Raw genomic sequence first — 17,807 nt, forward strand, 5'->3', positions numbered from 1 at the left:
CTTCAACAGTCCCTCTGAGCAAAGGGAAGACAAAATACATTTCAATAGGTTCACCTTATTTGGAGGAGTGATATCACCTAACTCGTAACATCAAAGGATATAATATGCTTAAGAACATCAAGTCATAAAAAAATTTCTTATATGTATATCCAAGTTATGGTATGTACACTGACGTCAAGTCACATAATATCAACCATAACTGATCATGCTATATCCATAGATATTACGTCTCATAGTATCCACCATGATTATCTCATAAAGGAGCATAATGATCTTCAACAGATATCAAGTCCTGTGATATTGTGATGTCCCCAGTTATAGAAAAGATTTTTTTTTTTTTGTTAAATAATAATAATGGATAAATACATATATTTTGATACATTTAATATAATATATATAATCTATAAAACATATAATAATTGACAAATAAATATATTAGTTATACATAATATCAAATAACAGTAACAATTTTATAACGTATCTTATGAAAATAATATTATATTATATCTTTGTGATACAAATATAATAAAATAAATAACATATTACTTTAAATATGAAGAAGTAAATATTATATCAATATAAATGGATTCTACACTAAATATATAATTAATAATAAACCTATTATTACAAATATACTTTTATAAGGATATATTTTCTAAGTGATAATACCATTATTGAATTATTAAATATTATAAGTAATGAATAAATTAAATAATAAATATTATGATTACACTATAGACAAATGAACATTATAATCACATTCGAAAATATGTTCATAATCACATTCGAATATATATATGATTAATGACTAATTGATTAACAAATTAGTCAATATAATATATAAAACCTATGAGATACATAATAGTTATAACACAATGGAATATGCTAGGAAGTAATAGCAGATAGGAGAAGAAATAAACTTCAAGGATAGTAATTTTGCAAATAGAAACAATGCAATAATTAAACAGCGATTAGAATGGGAGGCATCGATCATAATAATCAAAGAGGAAGTGATTCATTACAAAGTGCAGCAGTGATCTTACATAGAGATTAATTAATTGCAAATTTGGCAATCCTCTTAAACAGCGTGTCAACAAGAGAGGGTGTGCTGCATTGAGTCAAAAAGACACGACCTTTCATAAGGGCAATTATGCCAAGGGTTGCACATTCTCAGATATGACAATGATATATAAGTAGAAGGATATGATGGGAGAAGGAGGGCAGAAAACAATCGATCAACCACAGAATAGAACATAGGTTCAGCAGAAATAATCAAACAATACAGGAACGAACACCACAGAATAAAAGAGAACAACTGTACGAAGGGCATCATCAGATTTCCCGTGAAAGGAACAGTTTATGTAAGGAAAACATGGAGAAAAGCCTATAACGTGCAGGAGGACATCATCAAGTTTATGGTAGAACAACAGGGTATCGCCTACGGTGCTTGAGTGATAGCAGCCACCAACAATTCGATGTATAAGGTCGATGCATATGTTATATAGAACCTTCAGTAATATACATACATATTTAAGGCATTGGTACGTATTCGTTACGTATATGCAAGGAATAAATAAGGATAGGGAGACGTCAAGGTTATTGGCAGGTTATTAATAAAGGAGGAGTATAAAGTTCATATATAATTAGGATAGGTTTCTAATTATAAATATTTTGTATCTTACATTCAAGTGATCGACATATCTATATTTTCAAGTGTTGGGAAACCTTTAAGACAAAATTCAATATATCTTCCCAATCATAGAACAATAATTGAAGTTATATATAAGGTCTTAATTGAAATTGAGAACAACTAGAGGTATAGCCCAAAAAGGGTCATTACAGATATCTATCAATATGTCCAAATTAGATTAACTATCATGACATGTCCACGAATATCAAGTCTCGTGACATTCACCATGATAGTGAACTAATCATTATAAAGTTATCACCTTATAATGTTAATATCAAAAGTTCATTATTAAAAAGATCATCACCTTTCATAAATATTGATAGGGTAGGCCCATAAGTCATAGAGTCACACATATAACAAAAGAGTATACACTTTAAACATCTTTATTTATATTAATACAAATTACAAATTTGGTCTCAATCTCAATAACTTACATTTCAACCATACCAAGTTTCTTGTTGAAGTGTTCAACTTTCACTCTAGGAAGAGGCTTGGTGAGAATGTTTGTTGTTGGTCGCTTGTACTGATATACTCCAACTGGATCACATTCCTTACCACCCTATCCCTCACATAGTGGGAAGAAATCTCTATGTGTTTTTATCTATCATGAAATATTGGATTCACTGATAATTTGATACAACTTTCAAAATTGCAATGAATGATAGTAGGCTTCAGAGGCTCACCAAATAGTCCTACAAGCAATTTTTGAAGCCATTAAGCTTCTCCTTCTCCAATTGTGGCTGCAATATATTTTGTTTCTATTGAATTTGAGCTACTGAAGATTATTTCTGCAAATCCATGAGATCAAAGCTGATCCCAAACTAAAACAACACCCTAATGTGCTTTCCAAGTATGTCACACTTCTGGCCAAATCAGAATCCGAGTATCAATGCAAATCTAGAGTGGTATTCTCATATTTAAGTGCATATCCAATGGTACTTTAAAGGCACCTCAATATATGCTTCGCAATAACAATATATATTTCTCGAGGTTCACACATAAACTGGCTCAAGGCATTCATTGCATAGTAGATATCAAGTTGAGTGTTAACTAGGTACATCAGTGATCCAATTATCTACCTATATAAGGTAGGATCTATAAGTCTGCACTCAGTTCTTGCTTCCTTTAGTTTAAGTAAGTTGGTTTTCATGGGTGTTGACATAGGTCGGCAGTACCACATTCCATATCTTTTCAAAATATCAATAGTGTAATTCCCTTGACCTAAAATGATGCTCCTTGATTTATGTCAGACTTCCAATCCAAGGAAGTAGTCTAGATTACCTAAATCCTTCATGTCCAATTCAGAAGCCAAGTCTTTATTACACTAATCAATAAGGTGATCTTCTCTTGTAATCAGAAGATCATCAACATATAGAATTAATATCAACATATCACCATCAGTTACCTTAGTGACGCATTACAAGGCAAAAGTATCCCTAGTGGAGATGTCCTAGCCCCCAGAAAATAACCACACAGCGGAAACACAACAACAATGCAATAGAAATGAAAATCTGATACCGAATCACATCTCTTTATTCATAAAATAACTGATTAAAAGCAATATGCCTGGCTGTAAGGCCTTTCAGGTTAGGGCCAAATACAAAAATCAATTACAATATCAGTTCTGCAAGATCCAACAAGATCCAACTTACAACACAAAACCCAATCTCAGCTAGTCCGGATCCTCCACAAAAAGCTCATAATCCTCCATTTCCCAATGCAGTAGGCCGTTTACTGAATCCAAGTTGTCATCGTCAGATCCTCCTTCCAGTCTCAGGATTCCTTCCTCGTCAAGTTCCCCATTCGCTTCTTCCCTTTGTCGTCCCCTTCTTCGCCTTCGAAGTCTATCAACGCCACCTCTTCTCCCATTGTTTGGGTGTGTAAGTCAATTACGAACCTGTGACCTCCGTTTTCCATAGATAGTGTGTTCTTTTTACAGTCATGCTTTACTTTCGCCTGCACCAACCAACCCCTTCCGAGGATGGCGTCATACCCTTTCCTTTTCAACGGAATGACCACAAAGTCCAACAAGAATGGTTGTGTCCCAATCGTTACGAGTTGTGTAATTAGAGTCCTGAGGGGTTTGATCTCGTGTTGATCAGCAGTGAGTAGTTGGAATGTAGGCGGTCATAGAGTACGTTGCCCCAACTTCTTCCATATTTCTTCAGGCAATACAATTACGCCCGACCCTCTATCTACAATGGTGTCTCTAAGGGTAGTTCTAAGAATACCTATCTCAACTACTACAAGGTGTCTTCTTGTGTCCAGCACAAGTAGCATTGGGTTTGTCGCAGTTGTTCTGCTTCCACCTTGTTTGTCCTTCCCTGGTTCTTCTACTGCCTTCAGAGATGGTATCATGCTCAGGATTGCAATCCGTAACTAAGGCATTGCAAGAAGGTCGTTCAGCTTCATGGTAACCTCAACTTGCATTACCTATCGTATAATACTTTGTTTTGCCCGTTTCCTCCTTGAGCTACTGGTAGTGTCCTTTGTTTGCGGTTTTCCAGCCTCCATCTCTTTTTCTATGTATGCTCATGCTTGTTGCGTCCTTTGCTTTTCCTCTTTGGAATCTCAAAAAATTTTCACTTGCGCACGAGTGATTGCTAGTGTTTCCTCGTCACATGTTTCTATGGTTAACAAGTTCACCCCAGATTTAGGGCATTTTCAATCCTCATGATCTCCAAGACCACACCATCTACACAACAGCTACAGTGTTCCCTTCATAGTACAGCCTAGCAATGTGGCCCCATAGGTTGCACACACGACATTTTATCATTGGTCATCCACTCAGATCGTACTGTAATCGGCTACAGGCCCCATTATTGTTGTTATTATGGTTATTGCCACCCTGTCCGTATTGGTTGTTGTTTCGTACCCTCTTGAGGTTGTTGTGTCATTGTTTGTATTCGTTCCCACTCTCGAAGTGGACACTTCTTGCATTAGTAATACTTGGTGTCCCTTTGTTTTCATATTGAACAAGCATTCCCTGCTGGAATGTCCCGCAATTTGGTAGATATCGCAAAATTGGTTCTTAGGATAAGAGCCCTTTGTGTGGCCCTCCTTGCAATCCATACACCATAGTTCCCCTTCTCTCACTTGACAAGTATTATTTTTCATGTTTTTGAACTCTTTCATTATACATAGCATGTCCTTCTCAAGTGCCAAAACCTTTTTACTTGATTCCTCATAATTGCTACTTTCAGAGGATGAATCTTTTAAGTCTGACAATCTATCTTTCTTTTTTTTGTCCATTTTTTGTTCACTTTCTAAGTTCGTTGCACAGTTATATGCATCAACGTATGATGCTAGAGGTTCAATTTTCATCTTTTTCCATAGTGTTGGTCATAACCCTTCGACGAACCACCTTTTCTTCAACCCGTCTGCTGGTTGGCTTTCCATTTTTCCTACCAACTCCTTCAGCTTCCTCATGTATACGCGGACTGTTTCATTCTTGCCATGTTTGGTCCTATAGATTTATTATCATATTTATTCCAATGATGTACAAATAAAATGTAATAATATAGTCGGAAACTGTCAAACCTAATCATCCTAATCGGTTACACCGTTCGCAGTCCAAATTGTTTCACATGTTTTACAATGTCTAACTGGATCGATCATCCTATCACCATTAAATTTTGGCCATTTTTCCTTTGGTCTTGTCACTGTTAATTTCTTCTATATTTGTGGTACTTGTTGCGCACTCGTGTTGTTCTGTACACACGCGTTGTTCTGAGCATCCGCATTGTTCTGCACAACTGCGTTACTTCGGACAACTATGTTACTTTGTGGTGTGAAGAGGTCTTCTACAAGCGAATTCTCAACTTGTATCCGTTCATCAGGTGTATAAGGCATGAAGAGTTCACCCCATGCTCATGCTCCTTCGACACCTCGAGTCATGCGGGTTCCTTCCCTTCTATCTGGATTCTCTACCCTTGGTGTATACAAGTTTAGGAATTCATCCCTTGTCTCTTCTACCAAATTCAATCTTTGTCGTGTTTCCTCAAGCAAGTCCTCGGCACTCGGTCTACTAGGTGAATGCACTCCCTCAATCCATGCTCCTCCACCACTTCGATGCTCGTCGGCAAGCTGTTGAAACTTCTACTTTCGTTCCGCCTATTGTGTAAGAATTAATGCTTCCCGTGTTGTGCATACATCATCCTTGTCTTTAATTTTATTCCTATCCTTATTAAACAAATTCGGCATTAATCTTCATAAAACTTCTTTTGTACTAGGTTTGACTGGCAATGGCGCCAAATGTTTACCATACAGGGTAAACAGATGTTTATCAAATTAAGAGACTAGAATGTAACACAAAACAAGATACTTTATTCATATAAGTCGATATGCAATTCCAATTACAATGATGATTCATAAATCCATTCAGACAATGCACACATACTTCTCGAAGGGATGACTGAACCATCACGCAACCTTTCGGATACTAACTCAACCTGTCGGCTATAATAGAGTTTTACCGACAACAAAGGGCAAGTATTCTGCCAATGTTATTTATTACAAATTTATGAATGCATCTTCAAAGGCTTTGAACATGTGGAATACATGTTTTGCTACTATAGGTACTGTGTGATCTCGGACTGCATCCACTATAATTTTCATGGCTTTCTCCTTGTTCTCGGTCCATTGAGTTTTCTCCGATCATCTTTTGGTTCTTCCTTTTCTTCTTTCACAAATGATTCTATTTTGCTCTCTTTTAGCAACAGCATCATTCCAAGCTTTCAAGATACAAAGTTATATTTTGCTCTCTTTTAGCAACAGCATCATTCCAAGCTTTCAAGATGCAAAGTTATCAACAATTGCAAGATGGTCTCGAAATCTTATAATGTTTGACATTTTGAAGAATAATAAGTGACTGCAATATCAAGGTGCAAATATGATGTCTAAAACTTAATAGGATCTTCCTAACCTGGCTCTGATACCATGTGAATGTTTATTAAATTTATCTCAGATTACAGAGACTGTATATTCTTCTTACTCTATGTGATTAATTCAATGTCTGATTTGATTTGCAGATTCAACTCAACGTGAATGGCTCTATAATTTCTGTGTCTTCATATATGAATTACAGAAATGATAATTTCTTCAAAGTAGATATTGATCGCAATATTCAATGTACTGCTGCAGTATCTATCAATTTCCTAATGCAGCAAGAATGAATTCATATTCAAATATATATCCTATGATAGACGACGGGGTTGAATGGCATGACTCTAATTAGAGTTATGACCATTCAGCACCGTGCTCTAACATAGGTGATTATCTCTGAACAAATATTGATATGAATCGGTTTTCATAAGCACTGATTAGAATAACATGCATTGCCCACACATTATCCTTGCATAATCGATAATGTATAAGACGCCTAATAAGGATCAGCATCTCCAGTCATGCCAATAATAATATGAGATGAAATTTGAACTTTATACAAATGACATATAGAAGTGTGAGCATCCGCTACTTTCAGAAGTCAGTATCAGTGTAATTTGAATTATCATATGGATGTATATGTATTATATACATATCAATATGCAGGACATATTGATATGCATATATGCATATATATCAATTCAGATTCATTACTCACAGAGATTGTCTGACCGAAGCTACATACTTTAACGTATTATTTCTTCAACAATTCATTTCTCTTGGAAAAGCTATTCTTTTTCCAAGAAAGCACCTCACTGTAACTTTTTTTTGGCGACTGTCTCTTTCTCTTGGAAAAGCTATTCTTTTTCACAGAAAGCACCTCGTTGTAACATTTTTTGGCAACTGTCTCGATCTATGTATCTCTGTTCATCAGGGCTCAAATGCGCTGCATCCAGTGACTATTTCGAAGCATCATCACACAATCTAAGTCACAAGGTTTGAATTCAAACTCCACTTTGGTGATCATAAAATTAAGAAGTTTGGCAAAGATGAAAATTCCAGAAAAAAACACTAAAGCTACCCTCAAGTGTGTGTGTGTGTGTGGGTGTGTGGGTGTGCATGTGCATGTGCGTGTGCGTGTGTTCCTTCACACATTATAGACAACCTACATAGCATTGCCCACTTCCCTTCTTTAGAATTTTGAAATCCGACATTCACACAAACGCACATAGATTTTCATATGCTATAGTAACAGAATCATTCAAAGGTAAATGAGCAATAGGGGATTGCAGTAATATGAGGGCACACCATATACAATAGAATAATTGGTTTCAGAAGAGGGAGACAAGCAACCATCTAACAAATACTTTATGTCAGTGATCGTAGTAATGCTTAATTATATTATAAACATCAAATATTATTATTAACATATTTATTCCAATGATCTACTAATAAAATGTAATAATATATTCTGGCAATTCCTTGATGAACTACTTTTTGTACAGTACAGCATTTTCCTGCAAGAAAGACGGAGGATTAATCAGATGAGCTTATCTATTTGGATGAGATTGAATGTCTGCAAGATAAGGAGCCTCCTTGTTAACAGCAGATGAGAGAGACGATTTTGTGAGAGAAATACTAGGGGGTACAGATGCAGTAGAAGCAGATGAGAGTGGATTACATGACATCAGTACAAATCATAATGAACATAAGATAGTCATTACTGCCACTAAGAACCAAGGTGAAGCCACAGGCATAACCTTCTAAAGTGAGAAAAGCCAATAGCCAAGTGTGAGGATTGGACCAAGCCCCCAATTTTTCACTGGAACAGGACGAAGAAACTGTAAATTCTTACAATTTCTAACTTCCCTAGGTATGGAATTTATGATGGTTTTCAAAGACAACTGTTTTATCCACGCAAGGATGAAAATGTATACTCTCTATTATTTGATACATTTTGTGTTCATTTAAGAAATTTAAGTACTTTCTAAGTTACTTTGTCAAAAGGAAAAATTGATACCAAAGAAAATGTTAGTGAATTATTTTGATAATTTAAAAATAAAATTAATTATATGATATCAAGCATAGTTGGCATAATCGCCGAATAATCGGCGAGTTTTTACTAATCGCCGAGTTTTTGGGACTGGCGAGTTTTTCTCAGATTTAATCGCCAGAAAAAATCGCCGAGTTTTTGTGAAAAATCGCCGACTAATCGCCGAGTTTTTGCAAAAAATCGGCGAGTTTTTCAGAAAAACTCTTTTTTTTTTTTTTTTTTTTTTTTTTTTTATTTAATTTTTTTTTTTTTTTTTTTTGGTTAAAAAATAAAGGCAAAAAGCCTATATATATTATGTAAGATAGAGAGTTACAATATGCTAGTAGAGCTAGGAAGAGGAAAATGTGATTGTAATGATGTTTTTACTTCTAGTTTGACACAAATTATTCACTATTATGCTTCCCGCCATCAGCATTCAGCATAAGAATGTGATTTTGTACCCACTATGCATTTATATATATCTAAACTCCTGCTTCTTTCTTTTGTGTTCTCTATAATGAACTCATTAGATGCATCTTCTCATTGAAATTCGCAAAAAAATGTATTTTGAATTAAATTTTAGCGGTTTTTTTAGGTTCTCGAGTTTTCCCGAGTTTTTTTTTTAAATGGCCGAGTTTTTCCCGATTAAACTTTTGGGGGGCTCGGCGAGTTTTTGGATTTGGCGAGTTTTCCAACTATGATATCAAGTGTCACATAAGGATCTATTTCCAAATTTTAAACCTTTTAACTCACAAGAAAACTATGCTGAGTACTGCATTTGGTTTGCCAGTCTCTACCCAGAAACCTCAATAATGCTTGAAGTATGCAAATCCTATGGTTTAAGCTTGTTTAGGATTTACATTCAATATGTTTAAAAACAATATTTATGTATTCCAAGAAAATCAAAACTAGAGCGAATATGTATTTTATATTGCAACCGAGCAAAAGGTCCAGAAGGCTCTCTTGCTGCTACATGATAAAAATATGTTAAAAAATAAAAGTCTTCCAGAGTAAATATGAAATTTCTTCCATACATTACAAATGATCATTCACAGGCTCAAAATAAATTATCAGGTTTCTATTCAAAATGGAAGCAGATTTGTCCATAATGAACTGCTCTCTCAAAAATATACAAAAGTTCATTGTGCTTGGAAAATAAGATAATTTTAAAAAATTCACTAGAAGACTACTAAAATCTTTTTTCTATTCATCAATGGCTTCTACTACTGCCAAAAATGTCCCTAAAAGTAACAGCTTCTATATTAACTTAGAAATTAGAATAAATTAGCAAACCAAAAAGGTTCAAAAGAACCACACTCTTGATGTTACAAAATAACAAACAAAGTGCCCATATTTGTTCCAACAACCTGAGCCAGGAAATGTTAGTGATGTACCAGCCACCCTCACATGTGTTGCTCATTTAATGGATATAAAACAAACTCCTGGCTCCTACCCTTGGAGTTATCCTTGAGAAGGCAGTTTTCTTTTAGACCAAATATTTTCAGTCACAGGCTCGGCCAGTTTCCAAAACAGGAAACCATCTCATTCAGACAACATAATTTATTTTTTGTTTTGCAGACTGTAAGCCACAAAAATTAATATTTCTCAAGATTTTCAGAAAACACAGCCATAAGTTCTGTTATAACCTGCATTTTTTACAGACTATTTTCCCAAACCCTACCTTACTTCATTACCTCAAGAACGAAGTACTCTGGAAAATCACGGAAGTCATTTGGCCTGAAACAATTTTAATATTTCACAAATACAAATAAGTGTTTGAAAAAAATTGGTATCTCTCTATGAAATTTTTTAAAACAGATATACACAAATTGCTAGCAACATTAAGCCTCTAGAGTACATAAAATCTGAAATCAAATATGTTCAAAAAACTCCAGTGGGAATAAAATAATACCTGGGAAGCCCAATATCTGGGTCAAAGCGACGACTTTTGTAGAATTTTATTAAATATGTGAGGCCCGCCCAGTCTGTTTCCTGAAGAAAAGGAGAAAGTGGAGAACAATAATTAAACACATGAACAGCACACTCCTCACAAGACACTGGAAACAACCAACCAGAAGAAACTGCATTCCTGAAACATCAATACTACAAGTAACAGCAAAATGCTGCATGACATTGTCTGCGGTAAGCACTCAGATTCATATAGTTTCAAGCATAACCAAAAGTTTAACCTATGTTCATCCTCTCTGAAAATTCACAGCAAACAAAAATAATTGGTAGCCCTCAAACTATATTAAGCACTACAATACTACCCGATCTATAAACCAGCATGCTACAATAAACTAGTGATCGATAAATAAATAACATCAAACCAATCATAGCATGGCTGGCTTTTGATATACAAAAATAATTGCTAACAATACTTTTGATATACAAAAATAATTGCTAACAATACTAACTGATTTATAAACATTCATACTGTAAAATATGTGAACTGGACAAATAAATAAAATCAAACTAATCTAAGCATAGCCAGCTTGTGATAGTAGCACTCATAACAAATTCCTTGCGAGATTTCCAATTCATAGTAAATTAATTTACAGTTTGTGAAGTTTGCAATGCTAAAGGGAACTCTGTGAAGTCGAAGTCACTGTAACACCCCCCTACCCCCCCTCTTTTTCTGGTCTTCCAAAGTAAACATGCTTAAACCAAAATTCAATGAAGAGACAACCTTTCCATACATTTGTGCATGAGCGCCAGATGTGAATTATTTTTTTAGTTGCAAACAAAATCATGTAGAATACTTATATTAGTTATTACAAAAGTTTCTTGCTAGATAAGTACACTGCTTACAGGGAAAGCTTAGCCATAGACAACAGTACTGAAAACAGACATTAACTTTGTTGGAATATCAAATACAACATCAAAAACAAGCTTAGCTTTAAAATCTGATGGGCCTTATCTAATGGGCCTACCTTGTGGGTAGTGATTTGTCGTTCTTCTAAATCATCCTCCTCCCTAAAAGGCATAGGCAAGAAGGGATGTTTAGAGGCTTGTTGAGTAGTTGTTGTCATTCTTTTTTTCCCCGGTATAAGCACCTTGTTTCCCTTTGGTAACTAATTTGTCAACATTTTCTTATTCTTTTATGAATGTTTCTATTTGCCCAATTGGCAACCCCTTCTTATTTGGCGCATCACACATATCAATCCCTTTTCCCCCGAGACCAACAAATTGAAGTTTGACTTGGAAGTAGAAGCTTCTATATTGTACGTTTTAAACCGCCTACCTCCAATACATTGAGAAATTATTATAGTGAGTCTCCATAAAGGAGACCATTTATCAACTTTAAATTGTTGAGATCCCTCCTCACCCACTCACCCACTGAGCTTCAACTACTCATTGTTGCAATCTATAACCAAAAAAAATGAAACTTTTCAAAAATTTAAACAATCTATCAAAATACAAGGTACTTGTTACTCCACGATCCATCTTCTTTAAATAGAATCACCTCACTTCAAAATTGCAAGATGGAGAGAACAAAATGAGATAGCAAATGAGTCGTCAAACATGTTTGTCAACTCCATATAATGGTCATTTTAGGGTTTGAGCCAAAAATAATAATAATAAAATCAACTTTAATTGAGTTTGGCCCCACATATTATTATTTTGGCCCGCAAATCCTTCAAAATCCGCATGGATTCACATCAATTTCCCTCGGATCCACGTAGACCCTTGTGCAATTCACTTTGGAATCGTCCAGGGTTTGGATTTGACTCAAATTTAAACCCTGTGCAAATTTAAGACATCAGTTCGCAGATCTACACTTGATTCAAACCCAAGTTCAAAAACATGAAACAATCTATCAAAGAAGTAAAGTGTATGGTTGAAATGCATAATCTTTTCAATGAACTCTACCTTTCGAAAGGTATTTGTCACTGCACAATCGATCTCCTTCAAATACAATCACCTCACTTCAAACTTGCACGATGGAGAAAATAAAATAAGAGAGCAAACAAGTGGTGAAATGTGTTTATGAACTCCATAAGGGTCATTTTAGAATTTGAGCCAAAAATAATATCAATAAAATCTACCTTTATTAATTTTGGCTCCACATACTCTTATTTTGGCCTGCAGGTCCCTCCAGAGCTACACAAATCTGCATTGATTTCCTATGGGTCCACGTAGATCCTTGCCCAGTTCATCCCAATTTTGCACAGGCTCCAATTTTGACCCAAACCCGAACCTTGTGTATATTCAGGACATATCAGTTTGCAGATTTGGACCTGATTCGAACCCAAGTCTAATTCATGAGCCAGGTGTGTAAATCCAATAATTTAGACCAAACCACTGAAGAAGCAAAAGAGCTCTTACTTGGCATTATGTGTCCTATTTCCAGCAATTATTTGATCACCATTTCAATTTCATCTTTATGTCTTTTGGAGTGTCCATAGGGAGTAGCAATAACTGGTTGGCTTCCCCCTCAAGTTCTATAATATGCTCAATGCCCCTATTCAATGGTTTCCGATGTAGAATATCATTGAACACCTTACTGACTAACACATCAACATTTCGATGATGAATTATCTTATTTTGTCCAAAATTAGAAGGCATAATAATACATTCAACTACCCACTATACTTGGTCATGTCTAATCAATTTGTCCATCCTTTAGAAGGATATTACACTTGGTCCAACATTCATCATGCCCCAAAGAAGAATCATCTTACCATCTATATCAATATCATCTCTATAGTTCGTAATTTCATTTTGAACTCATCAAGAGAACCCAACCATTTAATACAAAGTATTGCATTTGTATCAACAATAATCACAGCATAGAAAAGTTTCTTCTAGCTAGATATATAAATTTGGGATTTTTCTATTCCAAGAGAGAGTGAAAACATCAACCAACCATTAACTTAAATCCCTTCAATTCTAATGTTTTCAATCCATGTCTTGACACACCACCACCATCAATAGAAGTATGTGTTACACCTATGTCAATTAAAGTGACTATTCACTGCCTACACAACTCCTCCAACTCTAAAATACCCTATTTTCAGCATGCGAAATAATTGGGTTAAGATAGAACCCATTCTTTACTCCTTTTAAGACTCCTCTCATGAAGTTTTTGCCTCACTTAGTGTCTAAATCAGTTTGTTGGTCTGAATTTTCTAAGCCTGAATGAGGGGTTGTAAATTACTCAATCTGTTTTGCTTTGGCCTTGATTGCACACTTATGGGTTGGATCCCATGGTTCTCTACATTGGAAGCACGATATCTTCATTCTAAGATCATTGAGTTGATCATCAGCAAGCCTAGGTACTATCTTTTTCTTCTGATCTAAATCTTTAAGAAAGTTTTTTTTATCTTTTTCCTTTTTATGGTGAAAACTTCTTACCTGAAACTTACTTCTAGAGGTAGAAGCTTTCATGTCCTTGGCCCCTTTAAATGCATCTTACAAGGTGGATGGGGTAAAAGTTGTAACCCAACCTTTCAAAGATTCTTATAATCCATCCACAAAAGAGAGCTCCAATCTTCCCTCTAGTATATCAGTCACCATCATGAATGACTCCACTGAAACTTGTTGAAGATTGTAGCTGTGATGGAGATCTATATCTCTGATATTGACATATGATATTATTTGAGATAATATTATATGAAAAGACGTGTCCTACGAAGAATCATTCAGAAAAATGAAGCCTTGTATTTGTAAATTGAAGGGACCTTCGGTTATAACATGAAGGGTCTTTCAATTCTATATACATACTTGATTGCCTTGCAAGAAGCATATTCTATCAAGTGGAAAGCATTGCACTTGAACATTTAGCATCAATAAAAGAGATATTTTTGTGTTGTGGTTGGATTTTTCCCTTCAAGTTGAAGGATTTTTTCAGGATAAGTTCTTGTGTCTTTGGTGTCTATCTTTGTTCTTTTATTTATTGTTGTTTATCTTTATTTTTAGGCTAAACATTAACACGGTATCAGAGCCAAGTTAGATAACAACAATTAAGGAAGTCTCTATTCACTAGCTCGTGTATCTGTTGTGAATTAAATAAATGTTCTAGACTATCTATCTGGATATCTGAATTTGTTGCAGTGTCCATCTTTCCCTTGAAGTCTTCCTTTGCTCTGTTCATACTACTCACATTTGTGATGGCTTCCCAAATTTCTACTTGTGCCATTGGTTTTTGCTCAAGTTCGGACCTGCTCATGTTCCTTTCAGCTTGTACTTCTCATTTTCTCCATCGAGTTTTATTGCATCTAGCAGGTTCCAATGTGGAAACTTAATGATATCGTGGCACTATTGTCTTCCACATCAACGTCTATGCTAGCATTTTTTATTTAATTTGTAACGGCAAGAAAACATGCTTTTTTAAATCTACCACAGAAGTATTATTCTTGATGAAGTGTCTTGACCACCAATGGAGGTTAAATCAAGAGTTTTGATTTTCTATTCAAAATGGGGATGTGAAAAGTCTCTTCGACTAGTAATCGTTTTCTGATCGTGTTCTTCTTCAATGGTGGTAGTTTATTATTATGTATTCATGATAATCGAGGAACCTGTGTGATTTTAATCTACTGTTATTGTGGGAGAAGCAATTGCAAGAAATTTGGAACTCAGTGATGGAGTTCTCACCACCAAGCTTGCAGGTGTTGGGCAGTCTTAGCAATCATTGCTGATAGGTTGCTGGAGTTTTTGATTACAGAGCCCATGTTGTTTTGTGCTTGGCGGTTTTCAAGGAACATCCGATGAAAGATGAGGAGCTGGTTGGTAGCAAAACGACAGAGAGGTAACAATATGCGTACATCAGGTATAGAAGTTTTCTTTTAAATTTTTTTAATAAGTTATGTTGCAATACACTGCTTAGACTCCAGTGAATTTATACTTTCAATAAAAATTGTCTGTTGTTCTATAATTCTATCAAGTATGTTTACAGTTTTATAACCCTTTGTTGCCACAAAAAGTTTGATGGTATATTTGCAGATATTTGATTCCTAATTATATTTAGGTTTTAAAGGTGTGAGATTACTTTCAGACTGGAAAGAAATTGTTGATATAAGACATCTATTGTATTGGTTGAATTCAGTTGCAAGGTTGTGATTGTCATTTCAGCATTAAACCATTTTGCAGCGGAATTTTATTTCACTCGTGTAAAGGAAAACGATCGAATTATAATTGAATAAGTATGTTTCAGATTTAAACAAAGGGGTAGTTTGTCTTTGACATCATTTGTAGTTGAATCTGAGTTGGAGTATGTATCAGCGTTGCAGAAGACCATGTTGTTGTTAGCAGGGAAAGATATGGAGATCAAAATCTGACAAAAAAATCAAGAGATGAGTTCTTCATATCCTTGAATATTGATGTAATTAATATTAATTAATGTTTAAACTCTGGGAAAAGAGTATGCTTTTAGCATTGATCTGTATATTTCTCTTCATGAATAGTTTGATTTTATGAACTATTTTTAATCTCTCTAAAATGCTTCCAGCATGAATTGAGAAGTAGTGGGATGATGAAAGATTGCATGCAACGTCATGGGAATGCTACTAGCAGTGATGGGACTGAATTGGTGGCACATTAAGAGGGAGAACATGTATAGATTGTATTTGCAACCAGAAGAAGAAATGAGATTCAGAGGGAGCTTGTGTGGTAGAGGGAGAGTGCCAAATCCTTGTGCAAAGGCTTAGTAAACTCGTACAGCAGTATGACTGCTAAGGCTCTATGTTTGGTCAAATTGGAGTCAGATTTCCTATTGTGGTGATCAAAGCTAAGAGAGAGTCTCTATTGAGAGAAAATCAGCCGTTCTTATACATGCTATTAAAGAGTTTTTCTCTTTGAAGGAGAAGTTCGGGGTGAAATCCCTTGTTAATGAGTTCTTCTCTACGACAAAAGTTTGAGGTGAAATTCCTTATTAATGAATTCTTTGCAAAAGAAGTACGAGATGAAATCCCTTGTTAATGAGTTCTTCTGTCACGCCCAAAATACGAGGGCAAAAACACACATAATTTTTTTTTTTAAGGCAATAATAATTAAATCGAATAATTAATTTAAGCAATCCAATTTCCATTTATTAAAGGATTTATCACCTTATTCTACTCTTAAAATATTTTAAACATGCGGATACCCATTTAAATAAATATTGATCTAAATATTTCGAATACGTTTGAAATAGAAAGCACTTACAAATTAATATACATTACATCTTCTCTACGAGAGAAGTTCGAGGTGAAATCCCTTGTTAATAAGTTCTCCTTTGCGAGAGAAGTTCGAGGTAAAATCTCTTGTTAATGAGTTCTTCATTGCCAAAGAAGTTCAAGGTGAAATCCCTTGTTAATGAGTTCTTCTGTGCAAGAGAAGTTCGAGGTGAAATCCCTTGTTAATAAGTTCTTCTCTGCAAGAGAAGTTCGAGGTGAAATCCCTTGTTCCACCCTCTGCAAGTAGGTGTTGTCCACCCTCAACGAATAGACTTGTGGGAATGCATTCTTCTCTAGGAGAAATCTGAGGTGAAAGCCCTCCTCCCACCCTCTACAAATGGGTGCGTTTGACCACCCTCTACGAGTAGGCACGGTGGAAGTCCTATGTGCAACTCTGACTTTCATTTTATGTGCTTATGAAGTAACTATGGTGAATTATGTTATGTTGTTCTCATGAGAATCTGTGATGAGAATTTAACATCTTTGGTTGCAGCTATGACAACAAGATCTCTCTTGCTAAGAGGGAGTGTTGAAGAATGTAGCTGCCATAAAGATCTCTATCTCTGATTTTGCTATATGTTGGAGAGAAATATTACCTCCGTAAATTGTCAATAGTTAGAAGAATAATTTATGATAATATTTGAGATAATATTATATGAAAAGACATGTCATATGAAGAATCATTTGGAAATATGAAGTCTTCTATTTGGAAATTAAAGAAATCTTTGGTTATAATAAGAAGGGTCTTTCAATTCTATATATATACATAATTGCCTTGTGTGAAGTGTATTTTATCAAGAGGAAAGCACTATACTCGAACTTTTATTATCAATAAAAGAGAAAATTTTCTGGTGTGGCTGGGCTTTTCCCTTTAAGTTGAAGGATATTCCCAGGCTAAGATTTTTTGTCATTTGTCCCTATATTTTATCTTCTTTTATTTATTGTGGTTTCTCTATATTTTTGGGCTAAACATTAACAAACCTCACTATTTATGTTAAGCGAATTCCTTGAAGTTTAACTTTGGGTCTCTTTTATCCAATCGTCA

The 17,807-nt window shown here is 35.1% G+C and overlaps 1 protein-coding gene across 2 annotated transcripts in view; it reads right to left on the reverse strand.

Annotated features, from left to right (window-relative positions):
* The window catches only part of TAF2 (TBP-associated factor 2), a 234,990-nt gene that overhangs the window by 49,894 nt on the left and 167,289 nt on the right, over positions 1-17,807 (reverse strand). For both annotated transcript variants that reach the window (XM_089805997.1, XM_089805998.1), the window contains exons 17-18: positions 10,519-10,598; positions 10,301-10,343 (exon numbers count right to left, since the gene is read on the reverse strand). In XM_089805997.1, the coding sequence (XP_089662123.1) occupies positions 10,301-10,343; positions 10,519-10,598 (123 nt within the window). The remainder of the gene's footprint in view (positions 1-10,300; positions 10,344-10,518; positions 10,599-17,807) is intronic.

This window comes from Cupressus sempervirens, chromosome 10 (assembly GCF_028749045.1).
Source record: "Cupressus sempervirens isolate cs-2001-9-10 chromosome 10, ASM2874904v1, whole genome shotgun sequence".
Classification (NCBI taxonomy): Eukaryota; Viridiplantae; Streptophyta; class Pinopsida; order Cupressales; family Cupressaceae; genus Cupressus; species Cupressus sempervirens.